This window comes from Chionomys nivalis, chromosome 21 (genome assembly GCF_950005125.1).
Source record: "Chionomys nivalis chromosome 21, mChiNiv1.1, whole genome shotgun sequence".
Lineage (NCBI taxonomy): Eukaryota > Metazoa > Chordata > Mammalia > Rodentia > Cricetidae > Chionomys > Chionomys nivalis.
In genome coordinates, this window is record NC_080106.1 from 21,459,474 (window position 1) to 21,484,837 (window position 25,364).

Here is a 25,364-nt window from a genome sequence, read left to right on the forward strand (position 1 = left end):
CTTGAACATCTGAGCTTCCTGTCTCTACCTCCCAAGTGCTGGGACTACAGACAGGTGATACTATGTCCAACCAAAACATGGATTTTTGAGTCTAGCTCTGCATTCCTCCTATCTTTTAGTTGTGTGGTTTGTGAAAACTTAACAACCAGTTTGTCGTCCATATATTATTACAACAGTCTCTTGAGACAGCCCTGGCTGGCCTGTAACTCACCTCTGCCTTCCAGATGCTGGAGCTAAGATTGTGTGCCACCGTGTTGGGCTTTGAACAGTGTTTGAAAAGGAGCTAAAGATGCTGTTGGAAACTGGGCTTTGGTGGCATACGCCTGTAATCCTAGCACCTGGAAGCAGAGGCAGGTGGATCTCTCTGAGTTTAAGGTCAGCCTGATCTACAAAGTGGGTTCCAGGACAGCCAGAGCTGTTACACAGAGAAGCCCTGTCTCAAAAAAAAAAAAAAAAAAAAAAAAAAAAAAAAAAAAAAAAAAAAAAAAGAGGTGCCGTTGAAGCTCTGGTATGGTACTGTTTTTCAGACAGGATCTTAATGTGTAGTCCAGACTGTGACCCTTCCGTGTCAGCTTCCTAAGTGCTGGGTCACAGGTATGTGTCAGCACACTGCCCTTGATGTGGTGCTCCTTAGATGTGGTTCTGTCCTGACCTTCTTTTTCTCTCTTCTTAATTTTCTTTTTGCTTCCAAGTGCAGAAAACATTTTGTTCCTATTAAAGGTTCCAGAAAAATTATTTTTCATTCTGTCCTCTTCTCTCCTCTCCTCTTTCTCCTCTTTAGTAGTGCTGAGGATGAGACCTGGGCCTTCGAGTATGCTAGGCAGGTACTAATGTACATCCCAGAGTGGAAGTCACACCTTGGAAGTTAGCGCATGAATATCAGGTAGACTCCATCTCTTTTAGAGGGCAAAGCAAGTGTTGATGATGCCACCGAGGTCTGCTGCCTTGTGAGAATCTGTGAGGGAGGAGAACACATGGTTTAGCTGATTCCAGAAGGTTTTTTGGAGGGAGTTTCCCTATAAGGCCTACTGGGGTAGCATCAGACTTTCTAATTTATGTCTTTCTCTCCCTCTCTCTCTCTCTCTCTCTCTCTCTCTCTCTCTCTCTCTCTCTCTCTCTCTCTCTCTCTTTAGTTTTTCTAGAGAGGGTTTCTCAGTAGCTATGGAGCCAGTCCTGGAACTCGCTCTGTAGACCAGGGTGGGCTCTAATGCACAGAGATCCGCCTGCCTCTGCCTCCCAAGTGCTGGGATTAAAGGCGTGCACCACCACCGCTGGCTGTCTTTGTCTCTTAAAACCACACCTCTGTTACTCATTTTGTTTACTTTAGTTATAAACGAAAACCAAAACCAAATGAAAAAGAGCTTTAGACCTTTTGAACAACTTTGTGCCAGTTGGGTTTGAGATAGGGGTGTTTTTCCCTTTAGTTTGTAGTAGTCTGGGTCAGTTCTGTGAGTCTTTAAGACATTAAATCTTCGAACTGATTACATTAGGACAGAAGCAGGAAAATGAGGCAGATGTCTGTTCTGACCTACCCTCCGTATCCCCAGAACAACTTTGGGGGAAAGAGGTGACAGTACTCCTAGGTAGGAACCAGAGTCATGAAAGTTTTAAGGGACATCTAAGGTTGTCAGGGCTCTGTTCAGAGATGCGTCCTGCCACTCCCCACAGCAGTGGGCAGATGGAGAAGTGACTCCACTTGGGCTTTTCAGAAAGGAGCATTTATGGGATGGATAGGGGGAAAGGAAAGTTGAGTTCTGTTCTTTGTTATTGCTAGTTCACAAGGTGTTTCTTATTCCAAGAATTTGGTCCAAAATACTCAACATGTGATTGCTATGGATAGTACCAAGAGCCTGGGTGCAGCCATGGCTTCAGCTGACATACACAGCCAGTGCTTTGCCGAGTTTGGATACTGAGACTTTTCACATGACATGTCCTACTAAGAAAATGACCTGTTTACTCACTTAATTTTGTCTGTTTCTCCTGTGTGTTTCTACTAAAGTCTTAAAGGGAAAGGCTCACTTTAAAGCAGGAGTTGCAGGTCAGACATAACAGACAGTACATTCTAGCAGGTTGTTTGTTTGTTTGTTTGTTTTCCAACTTCATGAGCTGGGGCAAGGGACTGTCTGACATGTCCCCTCTGTAGTGCATTTTTGTTGTAAGGTTTTTCAGGAGGTGCTGGGGAATAAATCAGTTGTTCAAAGTGTGTTTTATTTTTGTTTTGTAGTCTCCTCTAAGCCATGACCTCATCCTTAACCTGACTCAGGACGGGATCAAACTACTGTTTGATGCTTTCAATCAGAGACTTAAGGTAACAATAAATGATAACTATAGTTTCCTATCCGGCTGATCCAGTCTGTCTGGAGTTGATTAATATGTGCTGTTGTGGGGTGCTTGGAAACTTCTAAGTGGGTGTAGACTTCTGTGGTTCAAAGACCACAGTGTAGAAAACTGAAGCTGTGCCTATTACTCTAAAGGCAGAAAGATGGAGCTGAACTGGGGTGGCTGAGAAGAGCTTGTGTTGCCCTTTGCTCAAGGGCTAATAAGAGAATGTTGTAGACTTAGGGGAGCATGCTGGGCAGAGGAGAAAGAGTGTTGATAAAAATGCTGTAGAGAAGTTAACCCAAGTCTTGTTTAAAAGATGCTGAGAATGGAGCCTAACTGTAGACTTTAGTTGGGTTGCATGTCTTGTTTTTCTTCATTTTTACACCAGACAGTGTAACCTAGAAAATTGAAAATGGACATTTCTTCTGGGGTTTATGGTTTGGTTTATACTACCAGTAGGAGTTGATTCTTTATCCCCAGTAGAAATTTAAGTAACGTGCTGGTGTGCAGGGTATCTTAACTGCATTGGTGTGCAGTTCACCACACCTGTTCAGTCCAGGATGTTTTCAAATGCTGGACTGCACAGGTTACTCATGTGACACCAAACCAATGCCTCAGAGTCATGAGATTAAATAGACACCAGTGTTTTCCTGCGTAGGCTATGAAATAGCCCTTCTGAAAGGTGACATGCTTTCCAGCTCTGTCATCCAGTCACAAGTGAGCTAATAAGAAGAGAAAATAGGACATGGGAAGGATTTCCTTGGCGATCCTTCTGGGAGGTTGTTGGTCAGCCATAGTTGTAGCTATCAGAGGGAATGCCTGCATCTTCTACAAGCAGGGCTTCTGGCTAAAAGTAGACAGTCTCTGTCAGCATAAGGTCCTGACCTCAGTGAAATGGCAGGCAGTTTGGCATGGTGTACTGCCATCCCGGGCCTTCTGAAGGGGACCCTGGCTACCCTCTGAATCGTTCTGTCTTCCTTTGCAGGGCCTCTCTTAGCACCAGCTTCTTCTACACTTATAAGCTTCATGCTGCCCTTAAGTAGGTACATATGAGATGGACTTACCCAGTGCCCTCCTTGCACAGAATAAGTTATTACTCATTAAGTGACTTGCTAGGACCAGTGAACAGCTCGCTTAAGTTTGGAGAAAAATTTGTCTTCAGGTGCCATAAAGGCCCCAGAAGACAGCAGTTCTTTCCAGTAGGAAAGATCGAAATAGCTTAATAATAGTGGAAAGGTTTTTCATTGAGTCAGTGTTATGTTTTGTTTTGTTTTGTTTTTGTGTGTGTGTGTGTGTGTGTGTGTGTGTGTGTGTGTGTGTGACAGTATACATGTAGAGGTAAGTTCTCTCTATATGGGTCCTGAGGATTGAACTCGGGTCCTCTGGCTTGGTGTCAAGTGCCTTTACCCTCTGAGCCATCTCACCAGCCCCAGTGCTAATGTTAAAAAAATTAAGGACAGAGCTGGGAATATATATCAGTAGAGTGCTTGCCCTTGGTTTATTCCCTGGCACTTATGAACCAGGAGTGGTAGCACTTTAATTCTAGCAGTGGGAGAGGCGTGAGGGTCAAGAGTTCAAGATCATCCTTGACTACATAGGGACTTGAAGGCCAGGCTGGGCTGCCTGAGACTCCTCCTCATTTAAAAAAAAAAAAAAAGGAGCCAAGTGTAGTGGTACACACCTTTAATCCCAGCACTCTGGAGGCAAAGATGGCTGAGCTCTGCCTTCAAGGCCAACCTGGTCTACAGAGCTAGTTCTAAGACAGCCAAGGCTACACAAAGAAACCCCGTCTTTGAAAAACCAAAAAAAGGAAAGGAAAGAAAAGGTAGGTATAGTCTCTTGTCAGAAGTTGGGTTGGGTGCTTTTGAATGTCCCAGTTTCTGTGTCAGGGCTGATGCTCCTCACGACCTCTTCCACATCTGAGCTCAGAATGGCAGGACAAACCAGACATTGAGCCTGCTCTGCTTGTGCCATCCCCCACTGGGGGAATAAATGGCACCTCCAACCCCCAACCAGCTATGGCATTGGCTGCCAAGCCATGACATCACAGTTCAAGGACTTTGTTGTATATATTACTTGGTACCAGTAATGCCTGAATATTCAGTGCCTTTTCATTTGTCTCTGCCCTGACTCCTGGCATTTCATCAGAGGCTGAACCATTTAAATGGACAACTTCACAAATGCCCTCGGGATCTTCAGGTTCAACCAGCTCCCCTTTATTAGGGATAAAATCTAATACTTTCACACGTGTTCTGTACTGATGGACCTCTTCCTCCATCATTTTATATTGTAAATAAAGTAAGCCAATTTGTAGAGTTGTTTTGTTTTGTTTTTTCAAGACAGCGTTTCTCTGTAGCTCTGGCTGTCCTGGAACTCACTTTGTAGACCAGGCTAGCCTCTGCCTCCCTAGTGCTGGAATTAAAGGCATGTGCCAACACACCCTGCTGGTTTTTGTTTTTTATAATATTATCAATTATGGCACTGGCCTGATGTGGTCGTACACACCTTTAATCCCAGCACTTAAGAGGCAGAGGCAGGAAGGTCTCTGAGTTCAAGGCCAACTTGGTCTATATTGTGAGTTCCAGGGATTCGTAGTGAGACCCTGTCCAAAAGATAATAATAATAAGGTAGTGTGAAAGAGGAAGATGCCTCTGTTGAACACATGGCATCAACAAACTGGGTGGATACGTTTCCTGGAATATCGTATTGTCTTGTAGAATGATGTGTGTTCCTGTGTGACTCAGAGTGGATTAGATGTAAGGACCTTGATCGAAAGCATCTATGATCAGCTGATCAGCATTTAAACACTATTAGAAGAGGGGACTTTATGGCTGGGTGTGGTGTCATACACCCTGTAGACTCAGTGCCTGGGGAGGCAGAAGGAGGAGGAGGGGGGGGGAGGAGGAGGAGGAGGAGGAGGAGGAGGAGGAGGAGGAGGAGGAAGAAGAAGAAGAAGAAGAAGAAGAAGAAGAAGAAGAAGAAGAAGAAGAAGAAGAAGAAGAAGAAGAAGAAGAAGAAGAAATTTATGAAAGTTATCATTTGTGTTTTTCTTCCTGATTTTGTTCTTTATTTGGTGATGGAGTCTTACTGCTTGCTCAAACTAGTGTCAGATTTATTACTTAGTGATCATCTTCAACCTCCGGAGTAGATAAGACTCCTATCTTATAGTGCATAAGACTCCTATCTTATAGTGCAGCGTCATGCATGACTCTTCCCCTCCCCAGGCTTAAAATGAGAACAAAAGATAATGTGCTGTGCTTAGAGGAAGTCTTTTAGTGCTGAAGCTGAAACCATATTAAATATGTTATATTGCTAAACTGTGTCCTTAAGTTTGCTTTTGGGGAGTATGCTTTGCTTCAGACAGAGCCTCAAATAGCTCATCTGGCCTTGAATCCTCCTGCTATAGCCTCTTAAGTACACTGTCTTTGTTTCAACTTGAATGTTTACAGCTCCTAAATAATTTGTTTACTTTTTAGGTGATTGAAGTTTATGACTTGACAAAAGTAAAGTTAAAATATTGGTAAGTTACCCTTACCTGTGTGTTATATTTGGTACAGACAAGTTTATCTACTGTCTTCATTAAAGTACTAAAGGATTTAATTTCCAGCAGTCCCAGAATTACAACCTGGTACCACAGTTCCCTGAGGCAGCAGCCTCCCAGCCTACTCAGATTCATGAGGAAGTAAGCTTCATTAAGAACATGTATATATAAATAAAGTCTAATTCGGCTCTCTTAACAGAGTCCCACTTTGGCTTAGGAATGCTATGGCGGTCTCCTGAGTCATAACTGCCCTTTCCTGCATAGCCTTTCTTTGTCACCTCTTTTCACATTTTTTCTGGGTAACAGAAATGAAACAAACCAGGTAGCTGAAAGTCCAAAATCAGCACTAAAGAGATGGGCCATGCTAGAGCAGAGAGAGAGCAGAAAGAGAGACAAAGATGGCAGCTGCCACCAGCACCTGCTGTGGAACTTCATGGAGGCTCTGAAGGGTGGCAAGGCGGCAGAAAAGGGTCTGCAGAGCCTGAAGTAGCTCCAGAGCAACCTAAAAAAAAAGGGAATAAGAACAGGATAGCCTGTACAAACCTTAGATACCTGAACCATGGTAGGCAAAGTGCTATGCACATTTAGAACACAACTTTCAGGGGTAGGAATAAATTCAGCTCCAGTGGTGGTTAGCTTGCCTGACATACGTGGGGCCTTGAGTTCTTTCCCCAGTACTGCAACAGCAAAAAAGACTACCTTCCAGTAAGCCTTACTGGGCTTCTCCTTATTGAAAATATGGCAAAGATCCAATTCCTGGGGCGGTTCAGACAGCAAACAAGTATGTAATGGCACTAAATCTATTTGTTCTTTTAGTGTTTGGAGTGAGTAATGTATTGGGAAGCCCCAGAGAGTCGAGTCTGTATATGGTCTTCCAAGAGTTGACCTATTTCTCACCTAATTAATTCTTGTTTGCAATTTATTTAATTTTAAATTTTGGTTTTTCGAGACAGGGTTTCTCTGTGGTTTTGGAGCCTGTCCTGGAACTAGCTCTTGTAGACCAGGCTGGCCTCGAACTCACAGAGATCCGCCTGCCTCTGCCTCCCAAGTGCTGGGATTAAAGGCGTGCGCCACCACCGCCCGGCTTAAATTTGTTTATTTTGGTGCTGAAGAGATGGCTCAGTGGTTAAGAGTACTGACTGCTCTTCCAGAGGACCTGGGTTCCATTCCCGGTACCTACTCACATGGCAGCTCACAATTGTCTGTATTACCAGTTTTAGGGGATCCTACACCAGTGGCAAACAACCAATGCACATAACATAAATCATACATTTTTTGTTGTTGTTGTTGTTGTTGTTGTTGTTGTTGTTTTGTTTTGTTTTGTTTTTTCGAGACAGGGTTTCTCTGTGGCTTTGGAGCCTGTCCTGGAACTAGCTCTGTAGACCAGGCTGGCCTCGAACTCACAGAGACCCGCCTGCCTCTGCCTCCCGAGTGCTGGGATTAAAGGCGTGCACCACCATCGCCCGGCTAAATCATACATTTTTGAAAAGGATAAAATTATTTAAAAAAAGAAAGTATTTATTTTGAGGCAGGGTCATATTGGCTTTGGATAGCCTGGCACTCTGTATATAGACCAGGCTAGCCTTAAACTCACTGACATCTGCCTCCCAAGTGCGAATTAAAGGTGTAAATAAGGGCTGGAGAGATGGCTCGGTGGTTAAGAGCATTGCCTACTCATCCAAAGGTCCTGAGTTCAATTCCCAGCAACCACATGGTGGCTCACAACCATCTGTAATAAGCTCTGGTGCCCTTTTCTGGCCTACAGACAGAACACTGCGTACATAATAAATAAATAAATGAATATTTTTAATGAAATAAATAAAGGTGTGAATCACCATTCCTAGCCATTTTATTTTTGCATAATGTGTTTTAAGAATAACTTCTTAGCCGGGCGGTGGTGGCGCATGCCTTTAATCCCAGCACTTGGGAGGCAGAGGCAGGCGGATCTCTGTGAGTTCGAGACCAGCCTGGTCTACAAGAGCTAGTTCCAGGACAGGCTCCAAAGCCACAGAGAAACCCTGTCTCGAAAAAAAAAAAAAAAAAGAATAACTTCTTAAACTCTTAAAGGCCGGGTAGTGATAGCAAGCACCTTTAATCTGAGCACTCAGGAGGCAGAGGCAGGTGGATGTGAATTCCAGGACAGCCAGAGCTACACAAAGAAACCCTGTCTAGGGAAAAAATAAGTAAATGTCAGATACCAGTTTCAACAAGGATACTACTTACCAGGGTAGAGGCCTGGGGATTAGAAAAATAAGTAAAGAGAACAAAGACCCAAGAGAAAATAACAAACGACATAGGATGGTACCGGGAGGGAGTTCCTGTGAATACTGAAGTCCATTTGCTTAAACATCCCGACCCCAAAAGGTAGGATAAGATGAAAAAAACTGCATTAACATGATACAATGAAATGAAGAAACCAGCTGAAAGTTTGCAGGCTACATTCTTAGTTAAACATTCTGTTGCCAGAATAAGACAAGTAACGCTCACACCCTAGACCCTGGGTGAAATCCATAGTTATCTCCCTAAGGGAGTAGGAACCTCGTTGGATCCTTAGACTTTTGTTTGAGGTAGAAACAGATCTACTTCTTAGTACCTGAAATACCAGGCCTGGATATTAGCCACCTGTTGACAACAACCTTGAGAAAACAGAACTCTCTGATCTAAATCAAGGTGGGGCAGAAACTTTGAAGGAACAGAAGTAAATTCCAACTCTGACCATTAGTCAAGATAGAATAGGCTCACAGTTTGGGGCCTCCACAAGTAAATAACTCTTATACTCAATACAGTGGCACCTGGGAAGCCAAGGCAGGAGGATTGCAGTGTTTTCGAGGCCAGGTAGGGTACATAGCAAGATTCTATCTCTTAATAAATAATAACTTCGGCTACCATTGCTCATAATCTAAACCCATCTTATTAAACCTGGTATTAAAAAATACTTGTATTTTTCAGTGGAGTGCATTTTAACTCTCAGGCCATCCCTCCTACCATTGAGCAAATTGACCAGTCTTTTGGCGCAACACACCCTGGAGGTAAGCCAAGTTCATCTGATTTATCTGGTCATTAAAGGCACCCCAGAACAATAAACCTGGTGGGTGGTACCAGCTCTCCTCATCTCAAGTACTGGGATGGGTGTGAAGCGCCCACCACCCCCCACCCCTGTTTTTATCCTGTGGGTCAGTTCAGAAACTAGATATAAGGAATTCTCTTGCTGGAGTCATTACTTCCTGCCAAGCTAGTTTGTATCAGAAAGCAGATACCAGTCGACTATGTCATTCTTTCTCCCTCACTCCACAGTGTACAACTCTGCTGAGCAGCTCTTCCACCTCAACTTCAGAGGACTGTCTTTCTCTTTTCAGCTAGACTCGTGGATAGAGGCTCCCAAGTACGAGGTTGGCACTTCCTGTCCCTTACTTAGTATGTTTTATTTCCCAGTGTTCATGTGGAATAAGGAACTGGCTAGGACACCTTTCTTTGGTTGCCTTGTCTTTGAATTTTTTGGGTTTTTTTTATTTTTTGTTTTTTGGGTTTTTTTGTTTTGTTTTGTTTTCAAGATAGGATTTCTCTGTAACAGTCCTAGCTGTCCAGGAACTAGCTCTTGTAGACCAGGCTGATCTCAAACTCACGGAGATCCACCTGCCTCTGCCTCCTGAGTACTAGGATTAAAGGTGTGTGCCACCACTGCCCAGCTATCTTTGAGTTCTTTAAGGGCCAAGAGAGAATGGGTAGGGCTGACAGGAATAACAGGGCTCAGGTCAGCATTCCTAGGAAGAGGGTATTTTGCATCGCAGAGGACATTAAGGCCTCTCATATTCAAAGGTATATCCAGCCGTTTTCTATCTTAGACATCCTAAACAGATTGGTGAGTTCATTCTCTGAATTTCCAGTTACTTGTTTCTTTAAAGATGAATAAGCCAGAAGTGGTGATGCACACTTGTAATCCCAGTACTCAGTAGGCTGAGGCAGAAGGATCCCTGGTTCAAGGCCAATCTTGAACAAGGTGAACCTTGTCTCAAAAATAAATAAATAAATAAATAAATAAAAATTTAAAAAAGCAGTACGAGTCAAAGATGAAAGGTGCATTTGCTTATCTAGAGTGAGTTAGTTGTCTCAGGCAAGTTTGATCATGTGCTTTGAGCAGACCAGTTCTTAAAGACCATTTCTGCCAGGGAGGACTAGATGCTGAGCCATGTGATCTACATAATGTTCTCAGAGCACATTAGAGTGAAAAGGAAAATTTTTACCTTGTTTGCAGCCCAATTTTGCCCATGGTCTAGCTTCTCTTCAAATACCCCATGGAGCGACTGTAAAGCGAATGTACATCTACAGTGGAAACAGCCTCCAGGACACCAAGTACGTGTGAGGGACATGAGCTTTGTGCTGGCCCATGGCCTCTCGGGGAGGGAGGATCGTCTTGTTCATTCCGTGCCTCCTAGGGCTCCTGTGATGCCCCTGAGCTGTTTCCTGGGGAATGTATATGCTGAAAGTGTGGATGTTCTTCGAGATGGAACTGGACCCTCAGGATTGCGGCTTCGCTTGCTCGCTGCAGGTAGGTTCCCCATGGGATCCATGTAGAGACACTCAACCGTCTGAAGCTGGGCTGAAGCTGAAGCGTCTGGTACGGTTTCCTTCTTGGTGTACAGACATGTTTGTCATTACTACGTTACTGTGTTGGAAAGAGCCCACTGGCTCTCAGGTTTCCTTATATGAACACTAATCACAGTTGTGAAGTCTCTACCTCCCAGAAGCAGAGCGTCCTAATACCATCACCTCAGTAGGTTCAGGTTCAGCCATGCAGTGAGTTTGAGGACAGCCTTGTGTACAGAGGGTTTCACTGTATAGCTTTGGAGCCTGTCCTGGCACTTGCTCTGTAGATCAAGCTGGCCTCAAACTTATAGACATCTATCCACCTGCTTCTGCCTCCCATGGGCTGGGACTAAAGGTGTGCGCCACCAACACTTGTCCAAGACAGGGTTTCTTCTGTGTAGCCTTGGCTGTTATAATTTTAAAAACATTGATGGGGGGGAAAGTCATATCATCTTGTGACAGGGCTCACGTGGAGGTTGTTTTATTGAGGGAACAGAATGGAAGTGAGGGAACCAGCCTCTAGAGACAGGCACAGTGGAAGAGAGGAAAGACCAGTTGAGAGAGAGGAAGCAGGCAGGGCGGCCTTTTATGAGGGGGCATAGCTGTAGCTGATGTAGTCAGGACCCTGCCTAGGTCAGAGTACTGCCTGAGTACTGGCAAAGTGCATCCTGCCAGGTGACAGGCCAGCATAATGCCTGAATGCTAACACCGGCTTTCCTGGAACTCTGTAGACCCAGGCTGGCCTCAAAATCAGAGATCCATCTACCTCTGCTTCCTGAGTGCTGGAACTAAAGGCATGCACCACCATTGCCCTCCTGGTTTTTGTTTGAGGTTTTTGCAGTGCAGGTAAACAAGTCCCCAGCTTAGTGCTTAGGCAAGTTCTTTGTAGTCTTTGCTGCTCAGTTGTTGCATTTGTAAGATAGGTGTCATGGCAGTAATTCCTCTAATGTCTGTCCTGAGCATTTGAAGAATGATTGACTATGAAGTACCTAGATGGGCTGCTGACACCCAGCAGAAGCTCAACAGATATCCCCTGGTCTAGGTATGGCACACATCTGTTCCTTAACTGGTGTGGCTCTGGTGGCACTCTTAAAAAGGTCAGTTCAGTTGTGGGCACCACAATTGATAAAAAGAGACTTAGGAAATCACACACTGAGAGCAGCTGTACCTAGATGGTCTGTGTCCAGTGAACTCATTAAAGATAACCTTGTGGGTGCTGGAGAGATGGCTCAGAGGTTAAGAGCATTGTCTGCTCTTCCAAAGGTCCTGAGTTCAATTCCCAGCAACCACATGGTGGCTCACAAAGCATCTATAATGGGGTCTGGTGCCCTCTTCTGGCCTGCAGGTATACACACAGACAGAATATTTATTGTATACATAATAAATAAATAAATATTTTTTTAAAAAGATAACCTTGGAACACAAAAATGTGTCCATGTAAAATGAAGAAGTGAAAACACAGGACTGGAGAGATGGCACAACAGTTTAGAGCACTGACTGCTCTTCCAAAGACCCTGGTTCAGTTCCTAGCACCCGCATGGCAGCTCACAACTGTCTATAACTCAAGATCTGATACCCTCACACAGACATGCAGGCAGAACACCAAGGCACATAAAATAAAAATAAAGTTTAAAAAAATAAGTGAAAGCTGACTTCTTGGGTTAAATTGAGCAAGAATGAGCCCAAACTTGAATTCCCCACTTCCCTCCTGCTGTCTGGCAGTAAGTGGAAACTCAGGCCTACTCTCTTGGCTGATCTCTATCAAGTCTGCCATGGCAGTTGTGGCCAGACTGCATGATTTTGTTATTTTCCTTCCTGGTGATAGTGTTCCTATTCCCTGGGTCGGAAGGCACTGTCGGTTACTTCTGTGGGGTTTGGAAGTAAACTGGTATATACTCACAGTGGGTCTTCTGGAGAAGTGGTCTTGTAGGGACAGCTGGTTGGTGCTATTAAAAGTACCTCTTGGACCAGGCGGTGGTGGCGCACGCCTTTAATCCCAGCACTCGGGAGGCAGAGGCAGGCGGATCTCTGTGAGTTCGAGACCAGCCTGGTCTACAAGAGCTAGTTCCAGGACAGGCTCCAAAGCCACAGAGAAACCCTGTCTCGAAAAACCAAAAAAAAAAAAAAAAAAAAAAAAAGTACCTCTTGGCCAGGCAGTGATAGCTCACTCAGAGGCAGGCAGGCCTCTGAGTTCAAGGTCAGCCTGATCTACAGAGCAAGTTTTTCAGGAAAGCCAGAGAGCAACCCTGTCTCAAAAACCCAAAACAAACAAGAATAAAAGTATACATCTTGCCATGCATGATAGTACCTGCCTTTAATCCCAGCACTCAGGAGGCTGAGGCAGAAGGATCACAAATTTGAGCTTTTTACTATCCATGTTTATGATACCCGCTGCTGTAGGTGGTTTTAATGGCTATGTGATGACCAGACCACGCCTAAATTTGTAACAGACCTTTTGGGGAAAGACTGGTTTTTTTACTAACCAGTATTTCATTGACAACTTGCACAGTGTTCTATCTAGCTCATGGAGTTTTTTCAGACAGGGTTTCTCTGTACAATAGCCCTGGCCATCCTAGAACTCTTAAACCAGACTATCCTAGAATTCTGAGAGATCTGCCTGCCTCTGCCTCCTGAGTGCTAGGATTAGATGTATGTGTCACCATGCCCAGCAAGAAATGCACATTAAAGATGAGAACACAATAGCCAGGCGGTGGTGGTGCACACCTTTAATCCCAATCACAGAGTCAGTGGATCTCTGAGTTCGAGGCCAGCCTGGTCTATGAAGAGCTAGTTCCAGGACAGACTCCAAAGCTACAGAATAGATTAATTCTCCAGAATCCTGGCAGTATTTTTAAGTAGATAGTGGTTTCTCAAAGTCTTGCTTAGTTAAGCCCAGTTAACCTGGTATTTACAGTTGAATGCTGTCTTGCCCTTTGACTAAACCTGGTAAGTCAGATGGTTAGCTTCTTGGAGCCCCCATGACCTTGGGTTACAGTGTCTCCAGTCCTGACCAGAACCTGACAACCTTTCCCTTGTCTGCAGGTTGTGGACCTGGAGTATTAGCAGATGCCAAAATGCGAGTATTTGAGCGCTCAGTGTATTTTGGCGATTCTTGCCAGGATGTCCTTAGCATGCTTGGCTCTCCACACAAGGTCTTCTATAAATCCGAGGACAAGGTAGGGGAAGGTATTTGCGTGTGAATAGGCAGCCTTTACCTTTATTCACCCGGCAGAAATGAGCTCTGCTCTTTCTCATAGAGTCTGTTCCACTTGAAGGAAAAGCTTTTCTCTGAGCCCGCTGGGTCTAATGACTCCAAACTGTCCATTGTCGTTTCTGCCCACTTGGAGATCTGTCCACATTAACAAATCTGGGTCCCCACGAGGAACACAATGTATAGACATGCTTTAACTAGAAACTCTCTTAAAGGGATTTTAATTTATTGTTATTTCCCCCCAACAGATGAAGATTCACTCTCCTTCCCCTCATAAACAAGTTCCATCCAAGTGCAATGACTACTTCTTTAACTATTTCACTCTTGGAGTGGTAAGTGTGGTGTGTTTCAGTTCTGTTGCCATAGGCTGAGCGCATGTGCAGCAGTTACCTTCTGAGGAATCGAGGAACTTTAGCTCCTCGCAGTTGTGCTAGGTATTGTTTTTCATAGGTTCTGGTACCCAGTGTAGACATTCCTGCCACCAAAAGTACTGAGAAATATTGGGATTTGGGGTTTGCTTTACTTTTTTTTTTAAAATGTATACAGTATTCTGTCTGCGTGTATGTATACCTGCACCAGAAGAGGGCACCAGATCTCATTACAGGTGACTATGAGCTACCATGTTGTTGATGGGAATTGAACTCAGGACCTCTGGAAGAGCAGTCAATGCTCTTAGCCTCTGAGCCACCTCTCCAGCTTTTAGGAAAAGCATGTCATATGGGAACTATGGAAATCACTTGTATTAAAATGGGGAATTATCCTCTAATATATAAGACACTCCTGGAGTCAGAGAGAAACCAGAAAGGACCAGGCAGCAAGAGTGTGCTTTTGTATTTTTAGAGGGAGCGCCCCAGAGATACCAATGCAGCTATATGGTGTGGCCCTGAGGCACCAGGTAAAGCTGGTGGCAGCCATCAGGATTGGGACTCTGGCTGGTAGATAGGATGTATGGCAGAGTTGACCTGTGCCATGGGTTGTTGTTTTTTAACTTTTGTTTGAGACAGGGTCTTTTTATGTAGCTAAAGCTGCCCTCAAACTCTGAATCAACTCATATCTGTGATTACAGGCATGTGTTACTGTACCTAGCTAGACCATGAGTCTTAAATTAGGTTTGAGCTTTCCATGGTCTGAAAGTTCAGAGGCAGAAAAGTCAGTTATAGAGAGGTAGGAAAATATACTAGGTATACCTAAATGGGAAAGGCCAAACACAAGCCAGGGATCCTTGGGATTGGCAGGAGGGGATGGTGCTGTCATTAGGGCCGGTGATGGTAATGAGAAAGATTGTCAGAGTCCCCCTTCAGTGGGGTTCAGGTCCTAGAGGGGTGTGGAGTCAGCAAGGGGAGGAGGGAATTAGCAGGGTCTGAAGGTGGGGTGGCTGCTCGTTTATTGAAAAAAGATTAGAACTTTTATACTCCATAATTGCACAAAGGATTAAATGGGAAAAGGGGGGGCTTGGGACCAAAGATTGAGGAAACTAACATTAACCTTGACCAGTTAATAGGTCCCACAGTCCTGTTAATGGAAGGGCCGGAGCTAGGGAGAATGATTCCTTTTTAGCCAGCAGGTTCTTTCTCCAAATCCCTAAAGGCTGTCTAAATGCCTGACCTTGAGAAAAGGACTATAATGGAGTGTCCATTATAGAACATCAAAGTTTTTGTCTGGCTTAGTGTATCTAAATAGCCAAGGTTTAAAGCAAAGACAAAGCTGAACAGATATTACTGTGAACCTGAGTAGCCCTTAGAATTCATAAACCTTGATTATCAAGTATACCTTATTTAGCAGGCATATGTTACTTATCTAAAGCAGCTTGGTGTTAACTTGTATGGGAATAGGCAGAGTTAACACACTATACGATTCCACAGTGGTGGGGATTTTTTTTCCAATGAATTATTTTGTTTAAAGTGGTTGCCCTTGTATATATCCTGGTCCTCCACCGAAGTCCACACAAAAATTCTCAAAAGGGAAGGTGTAATAGTGAGAGTCACTTGAAAGTGAGTGAAGGTAGAAGGAGCTGGAGAACTGTGGTCCACAGAGTCGAAATGCTGGGACCTTGCCAAGCAGCAATGGTTGCCTGCGGTCCACAAAGGATGGCAAGAACGGATGACTTGTTAGCTATTTCTAAGGAAGTACAGTGAGAGATGACCTGAGGTCCCTGACTTAGCAGTGCGCAGGAATTGGGAAAGTTGGTGGCCATAGGAGGAACGGTCAGTGGGTGGCATCAGATTCAGGCGTGACTCCAAGTAGGGGGTGGGCTGAATTCCGTGAGTTGTCAGTTTCTGTAAAATCAGGAACTTGGCTGTGGCATTGACATAGGTGTCCTGAGCCTTTCAAGAGTGACGTGCCCTGAATCTTCTTGGTGACTTTTGAGCCAAAATCTACATTTTGCTTGGCTGTTTAAATTGCCAAGCAGTGGATCTGTAGTCCCTCTATCTGCCAGGACCCCTCCACCAAAGATGCCAAGCTAAGGCTGCTGGGAATATATGGGAGGAAGCTGCTAGCGTTCTCGTGGTTGAAGATTCCAAGTTGGAATGTTTCTGGTAAGGCCCCTGACCTGCCTTGGTAACTTTTCCTCCTTGAGCATCTGGTTTTCTTTGTCAGGACATCCTCTTTGATGCAAACACACACAAAGTGAAGAAGTTTGTCCTGCATACCAACTACCCTGGGCACTATAACTTTAACATGTGAGTATGCTGTGTGAGCAGGAGGAGCTGAACTTTGGGTGCTAAATGGATCTCTACCAAATTCCTTTCTTAATTGTGGTGCTGGGGATTGAACCCAGGGCCTTGAGTGGGCTATGTAAGCACTTCACCACTGAGCGACACTCAGTCTCTACCTGACACTTGGGTTTCATGGGGGATAAACAAGTGCTGAGTGTCTGCTGTGCCCCTGCCCCAGTACTGACGCTGTACATCTGTGCGTGGACTCAATTTACAAATAGGGAGATACAGGCAGAAACCGTTAGACTCGGTTTACAAACAGGGAAATACAGGTAGAAACCGTTAGACTCGGCTTACAAACAGGGAGATACAGGCAGAAACCGTTAGACTTGGTTTACAAATAGGGAGATACAGGCAGAAGCTGTTAGACACAGTTTACAAACAGGGAGATACAGGCAGAAACCGTTAGATCTTTTTTGAGACAGGGTCTTGCTTTATCGCCCTGCCTGGCCTGGTCCCCACTACGTACTACAGTGGCTCAGGCTGACCTCAGATCAGAGCATCCCCATCTCTCAGCCTCCTAATGTTGGGGTTTCAAGTGTGAGCCGCCAGGCCCCACTAGAAACCTTTATAGCTTATATAAGTGACTGTTTTTGGACCTAAGAGCCATGTCCTTTTTCTATTTGCCTTCAGTTCCTGAGTTGGGCCTTCCCTAGTGAATGTTGTCAAAGACCCCAGGCTGGGGGTTGGGTTCTGGCGTTTCTGGGATGTGGAATAGAGATGTGAGAACAGTTGGGCCTCCCAGGAAACAGCTTTTCCTTATTTACCTTCTTTCTAGTTACCACCGCTGTGAGTTCAAGATCCCACTAGCCGTAAAGAAAGGTGAGTGCAGAGTGTCCTTGGGCTAGAGGGGAAGAGCCAGCAGAGTGCAGTGGTCAGGCTGGTCAAGTGTTTGCTCACTGTCTCCTCCCCAGAGCCTCAACTCCTCTAGGGTGGGTCCTTTGTCTTGGAGGCCATGAAGGCCTTCTCCCGGGACTGTTGGCTAGTGGATAGAGGTGTTTCCTGTCTGCAGGTTATCTGGTACTCCTTACACATCCTTTGTGCCCACTGTCAGTTAGTGGAGCTCACACCAAGACTGACCTCCAGAGCTTTTCCTTTCCACGTTCTTCCCAGCAGCCTGGCTTTGCTCCCTGTGTACTCTAGGGCTGGGACTGTAGGTAGCCAAGGCCAGCCAAACCCAACCTATACCACTTTCTCTTTCCAGAAAATGCAAGTGGTCAGACCGAAACATGCACAACCTACAGCAAGGTGAGCTCTGATTTTCCTAATAGTCCGAGATTAAGGTGATTGGGCTTAGGGCTATAAGCTCTGGGCAGTCACAGAGTTACATAAGTCACAGTGTGTATTAGTCCTGGTTGACCCCTGCTGCCCCTATCCTTTTACAGTGGGACAACATCCAGGAGCTTCTGGGCCATCCTGTGGAGAAGCCTGTTGTCTTGCACAGGTATGTGGGAGGTTGCTGTGTCTGGCCACCGCATGCTGCTCCTTGAAGCTCAGAAGACTCCAGAAAATCTAGCAGTGGTCACTGTACAAATTACACAAGTTTCTGGAGTAGGGATGCAGTTCAGTGTAGCAGATACCTGGGCTAAATTTCAACTCCAGTGAGGAAGGTGTTGGTGTTACTAAGACATCCTTCCTGCCCATCATGTGTGTTTGGATTAGATGAACTGTTCTCATGTTTACTCTATGAGGTTGCACCTGGTATAGCTTCCCTTCCGCTGCTCCATCTCAAGGGATCTTCTCACCTCTTACTCAGAACAAGCAGTTGTTTGGCTCTGTCTTTAGCTTTCCTTTCCCATCAGATCTGCCTTCTGCTGTCCTCATGGTTGCCATACTAAGATGCTCTCTCACTTCCTGACTTCTTGACATCTCATACAGTTCTGTAATAACTGTCCCAGATCTCCCTTGATGTGGGGGGGAATTTATTTGGCTTGTACAGCTGGATTAAAATCCATCATTGAGCCGGGTGGTGGTGGCGGCGCACACCTTTAATCCCAGCCCTCGGGAGGCAGAGACAGGCAGGTCTCTGTGAGTTCGAGACCAGCCTGGTCTACAAGAGCTAGTTCCAGGACAGGCTCCAAAGCTACAGAGAAACCCTGTCTCAAAAAAAATAAGACAAAAAATAAAAAATCCATCATTGAGGGGAGTCAGGGCAGGAGCCATGGAGGGAAGCCACTTACTGGCTTCTTTCCATGGCTTGCTCGGTTTCTTTTGGGGAGTGGGTGGGCGGGTAAAAGAATCTTTCTGTGAAGGCCTGCACCATGCCCGGCTACAGCTTGTTTTCTTACACAGCGTGGCATCCCCTGCTCAGGAGTGGCACCGCACACAGTGGCCTGGGTCCCCCCACATCAGTCTTTAGGAATGCCCTACAGACATGCCCTCGTGCCAGCCTGACAAGGCAGTTCCTCAGCTGTGGGGTCCTCTCCACAGGCGACTGTAGTTCTGTTGAGGAAAGCAGGAACTTTGTTTTGATCTTTGAGTCATAGAGGAATCTAAGTTTCATGGAGCTGCTGCTTAGCGCTTGGCCTTGACACAGTCATGAGAGACCTCAGCCAGTGACCCACACCCCTGAAGTGACTGTGCCTTCTGCTGCTTGGCCTTTGTTTTGCTCTTTAATTGTGGAATCTCTGGCTTCAGGTCCTCATCCCCAAACAACACCAACCCATTTGGCTCCACATTCTGCTTTGGTCTTCAGCGGATGATCTTTGAGGTAAGTCCTGGAGGCCAGATAAGCTGCTAAGCGCTTTGAAATTATATCAGGGACAGGCAAGTGACTGAGGTGAATTCTGGGGGGTTCCAAGCCATGCTGGGCAGATGAACCCTTCCTCATCTCTGCTGTCTAATAGTTCAGAAGTTTTGGTATGAGAGCCAATGAGATATAGCTCAACAGGTAAAGGCACATGCTGCTAGGCCTGAGGGCCTGAGCTCAGTCCCTGCTGTCCACATGATACAAGAGAGCAGTCTCCTGAGAGTCGTTCTCTGACCCCTGCATGTATGCTGTGGCAATGCATGCCCCTTGCCACAAACAAGATTAATAATAATCTTAAAAGAAAGAATGGGTTGGGGAAATCGGCTTCAGAGCCTGAACAAGATGAGCCTACCAGTGATGCCTCAGTTTATATCAGTCAGCAGCACAGCAGGGCAGAGGAACCTCAAAGCAAGTGTGACCAAATGTGGGTGTGCTGGTTTTTGAGTGGTGTGTGGATGAGTAGCCCTGGAGACGCCACTGGTCTGAGAGACTGGGGAACCCGTGTTTTCAGGCTGTCTGGATGCCATACTTCAGCAGGCCCTTTGCACTTGCAGACAGACTAGATAAGGGAGTTTCTAAAGGCCACATACCCTGTGAAGAGGGCAGACCTTTGAGCAGTAAGCCCCACTGACATGAAGAAGCTGGTGCTTCAGGAAGTGCAGAGCCCAGGCCCGTGTGCGAGTATGATGTGCATACATCCCCACCCTGTCCTGGGGACCTGTCTGCCTGCTCCTTCCCTCCTGACCCACTTGCTCTTCTCTTCTCACACCAGGTCATGCAGAACAACCACATTGCCTCAGTGACCCTGTATGGCCCCCCTAGGCCTGGTGCCCACCTGAGAACAGCAGAACTGCCCTAAGGACATCACTACCCATTCCCTTCTGTCCATGGAACTGTGCATCACATCCAGCTCAGTGGGTCTCTGTGCCACCCTGCGTGTTTTCTTGGGCACCTTGGCAGTGTTGAAGGGCTCTGGGATTCGGAAGGATTCAGGAGTGGGATTCGTGTTGAGTCCTCTACCTTGAGACAGAGAACCCAGGTATCCCTCTGTCCTGAGCCTGCTGTTGCCAGCAGAGAGCAGTCTGCAAAGAGAAGCACAAACTTTGGGCCTCGATAACCTGGACCCAGGGCCTCTCAGTTACCGTGTAATGAAGGACATGTCAACCCCTGTCCTGCACACATAGGGAAGATGGGCTTTCTCTGGCTAAGGAAATAGGTATCTAGCATGAGAACAGGGTCCTGCTTTTGGCCTGACATTGCCGTGTGGTCCTATGGTGAGCAGAGCAGGTACCATGTCCATAGTACTGGGTTGCAATATTTGCACTACATCCACTTTAGCTACTTGATGAGCTGGCTGTGGCTGGTGTGGCCCACATGCCCTTTTCTGTTTCTTTTGTGCGAGTGCTCCCTGCCAGGCCCAGGTGGCACACCTAAGTGGTTGAAATACAGTTTTGTACCAGGTATGTACCCGGGCTGGGTTCCCACTGCTGCTCTGGGAGCCAGCCTTCAAGGTCACTTGTGTCTCTTGGTCCAGCCTGGCTGACAGGGCTGCATGTTTCCATCTTGTTTGCCTCTTTTATTTAATGCCAAAGTGTTAGCCAAAGACACCTTCCTCCTTCAGTTACATTACAGCATTCTGTTGTGCACTGTGGGCCAGCTCCCTGCCCCACTTCTGGGCACTGGCCTGGCCTGGCTGCTTGGTTCAAGGCCTAGGGGCTCACAGAAGATTGGGCCGCTGCATTTCTTACATGGGTCTTGCTAATGGGAAGTAGTATATATGTGCTTTAAAATATTAATCCTTTTGAAAAGAATTGAGAAGAGAAACGTAATTTTATCCCATTTTTAATATTTTGGTCTAGCAACTTGTGATACATAGATGACAATTTTGTGAGTTTTTCAAATGTGTGTACAGATTTTTGTAAATAATGACTTTTGTAATTAACTCATGTACAGCCTCATCTTGTATAGTTCATGATGAATGTGCAGGGGGCCTGCCCCAGCTGTCTGTATGGTTCCTGGGCCTACAGCCAGGCCTGTGTGGCACTCCCATGACTGATTGACAGGTGTCTTCCCATTTGGACCTTGGTCTGGCCAGAGACCCTGCACGTCCCACTGTCAGGGTAGCCAGGACTGTTCCCATCCTCTTGAATAGAGGATACCTCCTCATCCCCTTTCCAATAAAGCACCTATGCCCACAGTGACAGCTTCCCATGTGCTGCTGCTGGGGTGTTTGTACTAAAATGTGAGCTGTTGATTTTCTTGACTCTGGTTGAAGAGCATGGGAATCTTAGGGCGCCTGGGAAGGGGCGGAGTCAGCTTCATAAGTACATTGACATAGTTGTGTGTGTGCATATAGTGGACAAGACCATGACACATCATGGCCCCATGCCTCCTGTTACAGGCAAACCTGGGCCTAAAGGGTTAGCCCTAACGCAGTAGACCTCAAAGGGGACAGACAGATAAGGTAAGGCCACTGGAAATCCAATGTGGAGAAGGAAGGAAGCAAATAAGTGAAGTGCCTGCCAGCTCTGAGGGCTGAGGCCTGGCTGCGGGGTACTAGCTAGTGTTTGTAGCGCCCTAAGCATTCCAGCCAAGCCCTCACTGGCACACACAGTAATGCTGTTGGCTACTAGTTTTATTAAATGTGCCAGCTTTGGGGTCTGCTAGTCAAGACATGGTCCACTACCTTGGCCCTGGCTATCTCTGCGTCAGCGCTGCACACTCTGATCTGGAGAAAAGCCGTGTACACCATTAACCCTCATGGGAAGAAGCCCTTTCGGGTTCTTTAATAGTGGCTTCTGGAGCTGAGAGGGACTCGATAGTGTGATAGGTAGTTAAGCGTCCCATTGGAACGGACCTGTTGCTACAGGCTGTGGATGTGCACAGACTGGCCCCTGAGGCCCATACAGCAAGCGCCACATAAGCCAAATGTCAGCTGCAGATAGCCCATGCACTACCACCAGTTCTCGGTAGAAACAGGGGTCAAAGGTGCGAAGATGCGGTGCAGCTGATGGCTGAGCAATGCCAAAGGTGCGAAAGGCTGGATGAGGCTCAGGTGTGAGCCGCAGGCGCTGCAAGCACATGCCCAGAAAGACATCGTCAATGGGAAAGAGCTCAACCTGTGTACAGGCCTCTGCTAGGCGGCGGAGCGTGGCTCCGGAAAGAACAAAGCCGCCACCCCCGGCATAGGCCGGGTAAACCGGCAGCCCATACACAGCCTTGGGAATGAAGTACTTGCTGGCTCTTGCGCGGATTGGCCTTGCCTGCACAATCACATCACCGGCAAGAAGGTCTTGTGCCGGATCCCGCGACTCGAGGAACTGCAGCAGGTTCCTCACGTGCACGAACACATCGGCATCGCCCTTAAAAACAAAGCGTATGTCTGGACAGAAAGCTGTGGCCCAAGCCAAAAAGTGAATCTCCTTGAGCGTTAGATTAAAGAAAGTGTCTTCGAAATCCCAGAGCAGGATGTCTGCATAAGCGCGGCTCTCAGTTTCCAGCAGGGCGCGCCAGTGCGTCCGCGTGCCCGCACTGCCAGAGCCAGCGCCCCTGGGCACTCCCAGCAAGAACACTCGGCGCACGAGGGCCCCCTGCACGCGACCCTCGGCACCCCAAGTCTGGCGTACGGCTTCCCGCCGCTCGAAGTCGGCGGCCACAGATTTGACCGCGATGAGCAGATCGGGCGGGCCGCCAGAGGCGCCGTCTCTGCGGCATTTGCGCGGCTGGTTAATGAGCAGCGGGAAGCGCCGTTGATCCTTGGCGCGCAGATACCTGCCGAAGTCAAAGGGGCCCGTAGGGGTGGGCGGCACCGGGGTGTCGTCCTCGTAGGCCAGAGGGGCGGCGCTGGCGGTATTGTGGGGCGCGCGTGCTCGGAGACCAGGAGTGGGCCGCGGGGACTGTCCTCGAGCTGATGGTGCTCTGGTTTTGGGGGCTGCCCCGTCACGCTGCACGTAGAGCAGGAGGCCGAGGGTGGCGCTGAGCAGTAGCGTGAGCCACGCGTCCCGGCAGCGGCGCAACCTCCTCTTCATGTCCAGCCCCGCCCGTCCCGGGGTCTTAGCCTTCCTTCATCCGCTACGACGACCTCCGCCCTGAGCCCTGACGCACCGCAGCAGCCTAAGGGACGAGAAGTTCAGCCTCTAACATCAGTCCCGGCCCAGGAACCAGGAAGGATCCCCAAGGCTGGGCAGGGACACGTAGGCCTCGCCCCTACCGACCCCCTACCCGGCGAACCAAGGCTCACCCTTTTTCCTCACCCCATCCCCGCCTCTAATCTTGGTCCTAAGGACCTCAGCACTCACGCTTGACGGCGGGGGGCGGTAAAAAAAAGGGGGGGTGGTTGCAGCCCCTAAACGCAGGGCCCTCCAACTGTCAGCTCGGGGTCCCAAGGGCGGCCATGACCTGGGCTTGAGCCAACTGCAGCGTTGGCAGGAAGGGGGCTGAGGCCATGCCACGTGATCCTACAGCTGTGTACGCCCCGACATCTGGAGCTCAGCTCCGCCCTGGTATAAGGAGCGCCATCTCTGAGTGCGAGCTGATTCCTAAAAGGATTTCTTACCGGCGACTCTCCGAGAAAACTTGGTTCTTTTTTTTTGGGGGGGGGGGGGGGCGGGGCTGAGACAGGGTTTTTCTCTTTAGCTTTGGAGCCTATCCTGGAACTCGCTCTTGTAGACCAGGCTGGCCTCGAACTCACAGTGATCCGCCTGCCTCTGCCTCTAGAGTGCTGGAAAACTGTCAGGAGTCCCCGTTCCGGCTGATGGGTCCCAAATCCCTAGGTCTCAGTGCCTTAACTTTCAGCTCTTTGACCACCATCCGAGGCCATTTTTCGGAACACCTGTCCCAGTGATATACTCCTAGCTCTGCCACACTTGCCACCAGTAACCACAAGCACGCACACCAACAAACAAGACAGCTAGTTCTGCTCCTACAGACTGGCCGGCAGCCCTTCACCCAGGGAAGACCACTGCTTTGTGAGTTAAGTGACTTGCCCCGAAATGACACAGGCAGAAACGACCGCCCCCAGGGTTTATGGAATTCAGGAATCTCCCAGTGCATCCTTGCCTCTTCATCCACCAGATACAGGGAATGGAAGCACTTCATTCCTGTCTCCATGCCCAGATCCAGTTTTGAGTTTCCCGACGCCCCAACATAGCATCCTTGCAGCTAGAAATGACCATGTTGTTGCCTCTGCAATGTAGACTGGACTGTCAGGGATTTGTATTGTTTGGGGAGGTTTCCAGAAGGAGCTGTTGACCCGTTGTAGGCTGTGCCTTGTTTTCTAGGTCCCCTGGTTTTCCTTCCTCTTTGAGCTGCCTTCCTATGCCACACCTGTTCACTGATGTTTGGGGTTTTAAAGGACGACCATGCTACGTACCCCCTCACAGCCTTGGGCTGATGACCCACCTGCCTCAGCCCCCAAAGTGTTAGGGTTACAGGCTGTTAGGGTTACTGGTATTTCCCAGCTTGTCTGGAGTCTGTGGCCCTGATTGTTTTCCTGAGTTTGGAACTCTAGATTCAGCTGAGCTCCAGGTTCATCAGGAGGACAATCATTCCCTGTGAAGAGAGCAGTCAGGGCCTCTCCCCATCTCCATCTCACTGGGAAATATAAATGCCTGGCATCACTGAACCCATTCCTCACCCAGGGTCACAGGCCTGCTGCATTCTCCCTCCCAAATAGCTGTTGGTACTCATCTCAAAATTTTAGAAAGTCTTGATTTCTTAGAGTGAAATCACAAGCCTGCAGAGTTAAGAGAAAGTGTTGTTGAGAAGAATGACCCCGTAGTGAAATCCAGACTTAGGAAGATGAGCGTGAAGAGGAACAAGAGGAAGCTAGCTCACTCACAGAGGAAGATGAAGCAGGCTCAGAACTGGAGAGGGAAAAGGAAGTAGGCATTTAGTGTGCATGTGAAATTCAGGCCAGGCATGGTGGCTTAAGTAATCTCAGCACTCGGGTTTGAGGGTGAGGATAAACCTCATCTCACTGAAGAGGGTGGGAGGGAGGAGGATCAAAGGTGGAGAAATGGATTATTATTGAAGAACATGAGGAAGGAGGTGTTCCTCGGGAAAGGGAGATTCACAGAGATGATGACGTCATCCTCAGATCAGGTCCCTGGCATACAAGAGAGTCCCTGCGGAAATCCTTTTTTAGGAAAGATGCAGTTTTACTATATTTGTTTGACCATTTCAATTAGGATTTGCTAGTCTGTAAAATTTTGCATCCCTTTCCAGTTGTAAAGTTCTCTA

At 47.2% G+C, this 25,364-nt stretch overlaps 2 protein-coding genes across 4 annotated transcripts in view; one reads left to right on the plus strand and one right to left on the minus strand.

Annotated features, from left to right (window-relative positions):
• Positions 1-21,329, plus strand: part of Phaf1 (phagosome assembly factor 1) — a 30,547-nt gene extending 9,218 nt beyond the window's left edge. Inside the window, exons 3-16 of the mRNA XM_057753550.1 lie at positions 2,225-2,308; positions 5,799-5,842; positions 8,813-8,892; positions 9,158-9,252; positions 10,116-10,213; positions 10,297-10,409; positions 13,490-13,623; positions 13,907-13,990; positions 16,257-16,339; positions 17,154-17,197; positions 17,580-17,623; positions 17,761-17,819; positions 19,013-19,085; positions 19,897-21,329. Of these exons, the coding sequence (XP_057609533.1) occupies positions 2,225-2,308; positions 5,799-5,842; positions 8,813-8,892; positions 9,158-9,252; positions 10,116-10,213; positions 10,297-10,409; positions 13,490-13,623; positions 13,907-13,990; positions 16,257-16,339; positions 17,154-17,197; positions 17,580-17,623; positions 17,761-17,819; positions 19,013-19,085; positions 19,897-19,983 (1,122 nt within the window). The 3' untranslated portion in view covers positions 19,984-21,329. The remainder of the gene's footprint in view (positions 1-2,224; positions 2,309-5,798; positions 5,843-8,812; positions 8,893-9,157; positions 9,253-10,115; positions 10,214-10,296; positions 10,410-13,489; positions 13,624-13,906; positions 13,991-16,256; positions 16,340-17,153; positions 17,198-17,579; positions 17,624-17,760; positions 17,820-19,012; positions 19,086-19,896) is intronic.
• A 30-nt stretch (positions 21,330-21,359) lies between these two features.
• Positions 21,360-23,522, minus strand: B3gnt9 (UDP-GlcNAc:betaGal beta-1,3-N-acetylglucosaminyltransferase 9). 3 transcript variants are annotated; one of them, XM_057753553.1, is made up of 2 exons: positions 23,423-23,522; positions 21,360-23,237 (listed from the first exon to the last, which is right to left on the minus strand). In XM_057753553.1, exon 2 carries the CDS (start codon positions 23,150-23,152, stop codon positions 21,959-21,961), a length of 1,194 nt encoding a protein of 397 aa, XP_057609536.1. In that variant the 5' UTR covers positions 23,153-23,237; positions 23,423-23,522; the 3' UTR covers positions 21,360-21,958. The 3 variants fall into 3 exon arrangements, with proteins under 3 accessions (XP_057609536.1, XP_057609535.1, XP_057609534.1); XM_057753552.1 differs by having other exon boundaries at positions 23,378-23,522; XM_057753551.1 differs by having other exon boundaries at positions 23,365-23,522.
• Between the last annotated feature and the right edge of the window lie 1,842 nt (positions 23,523-25,364).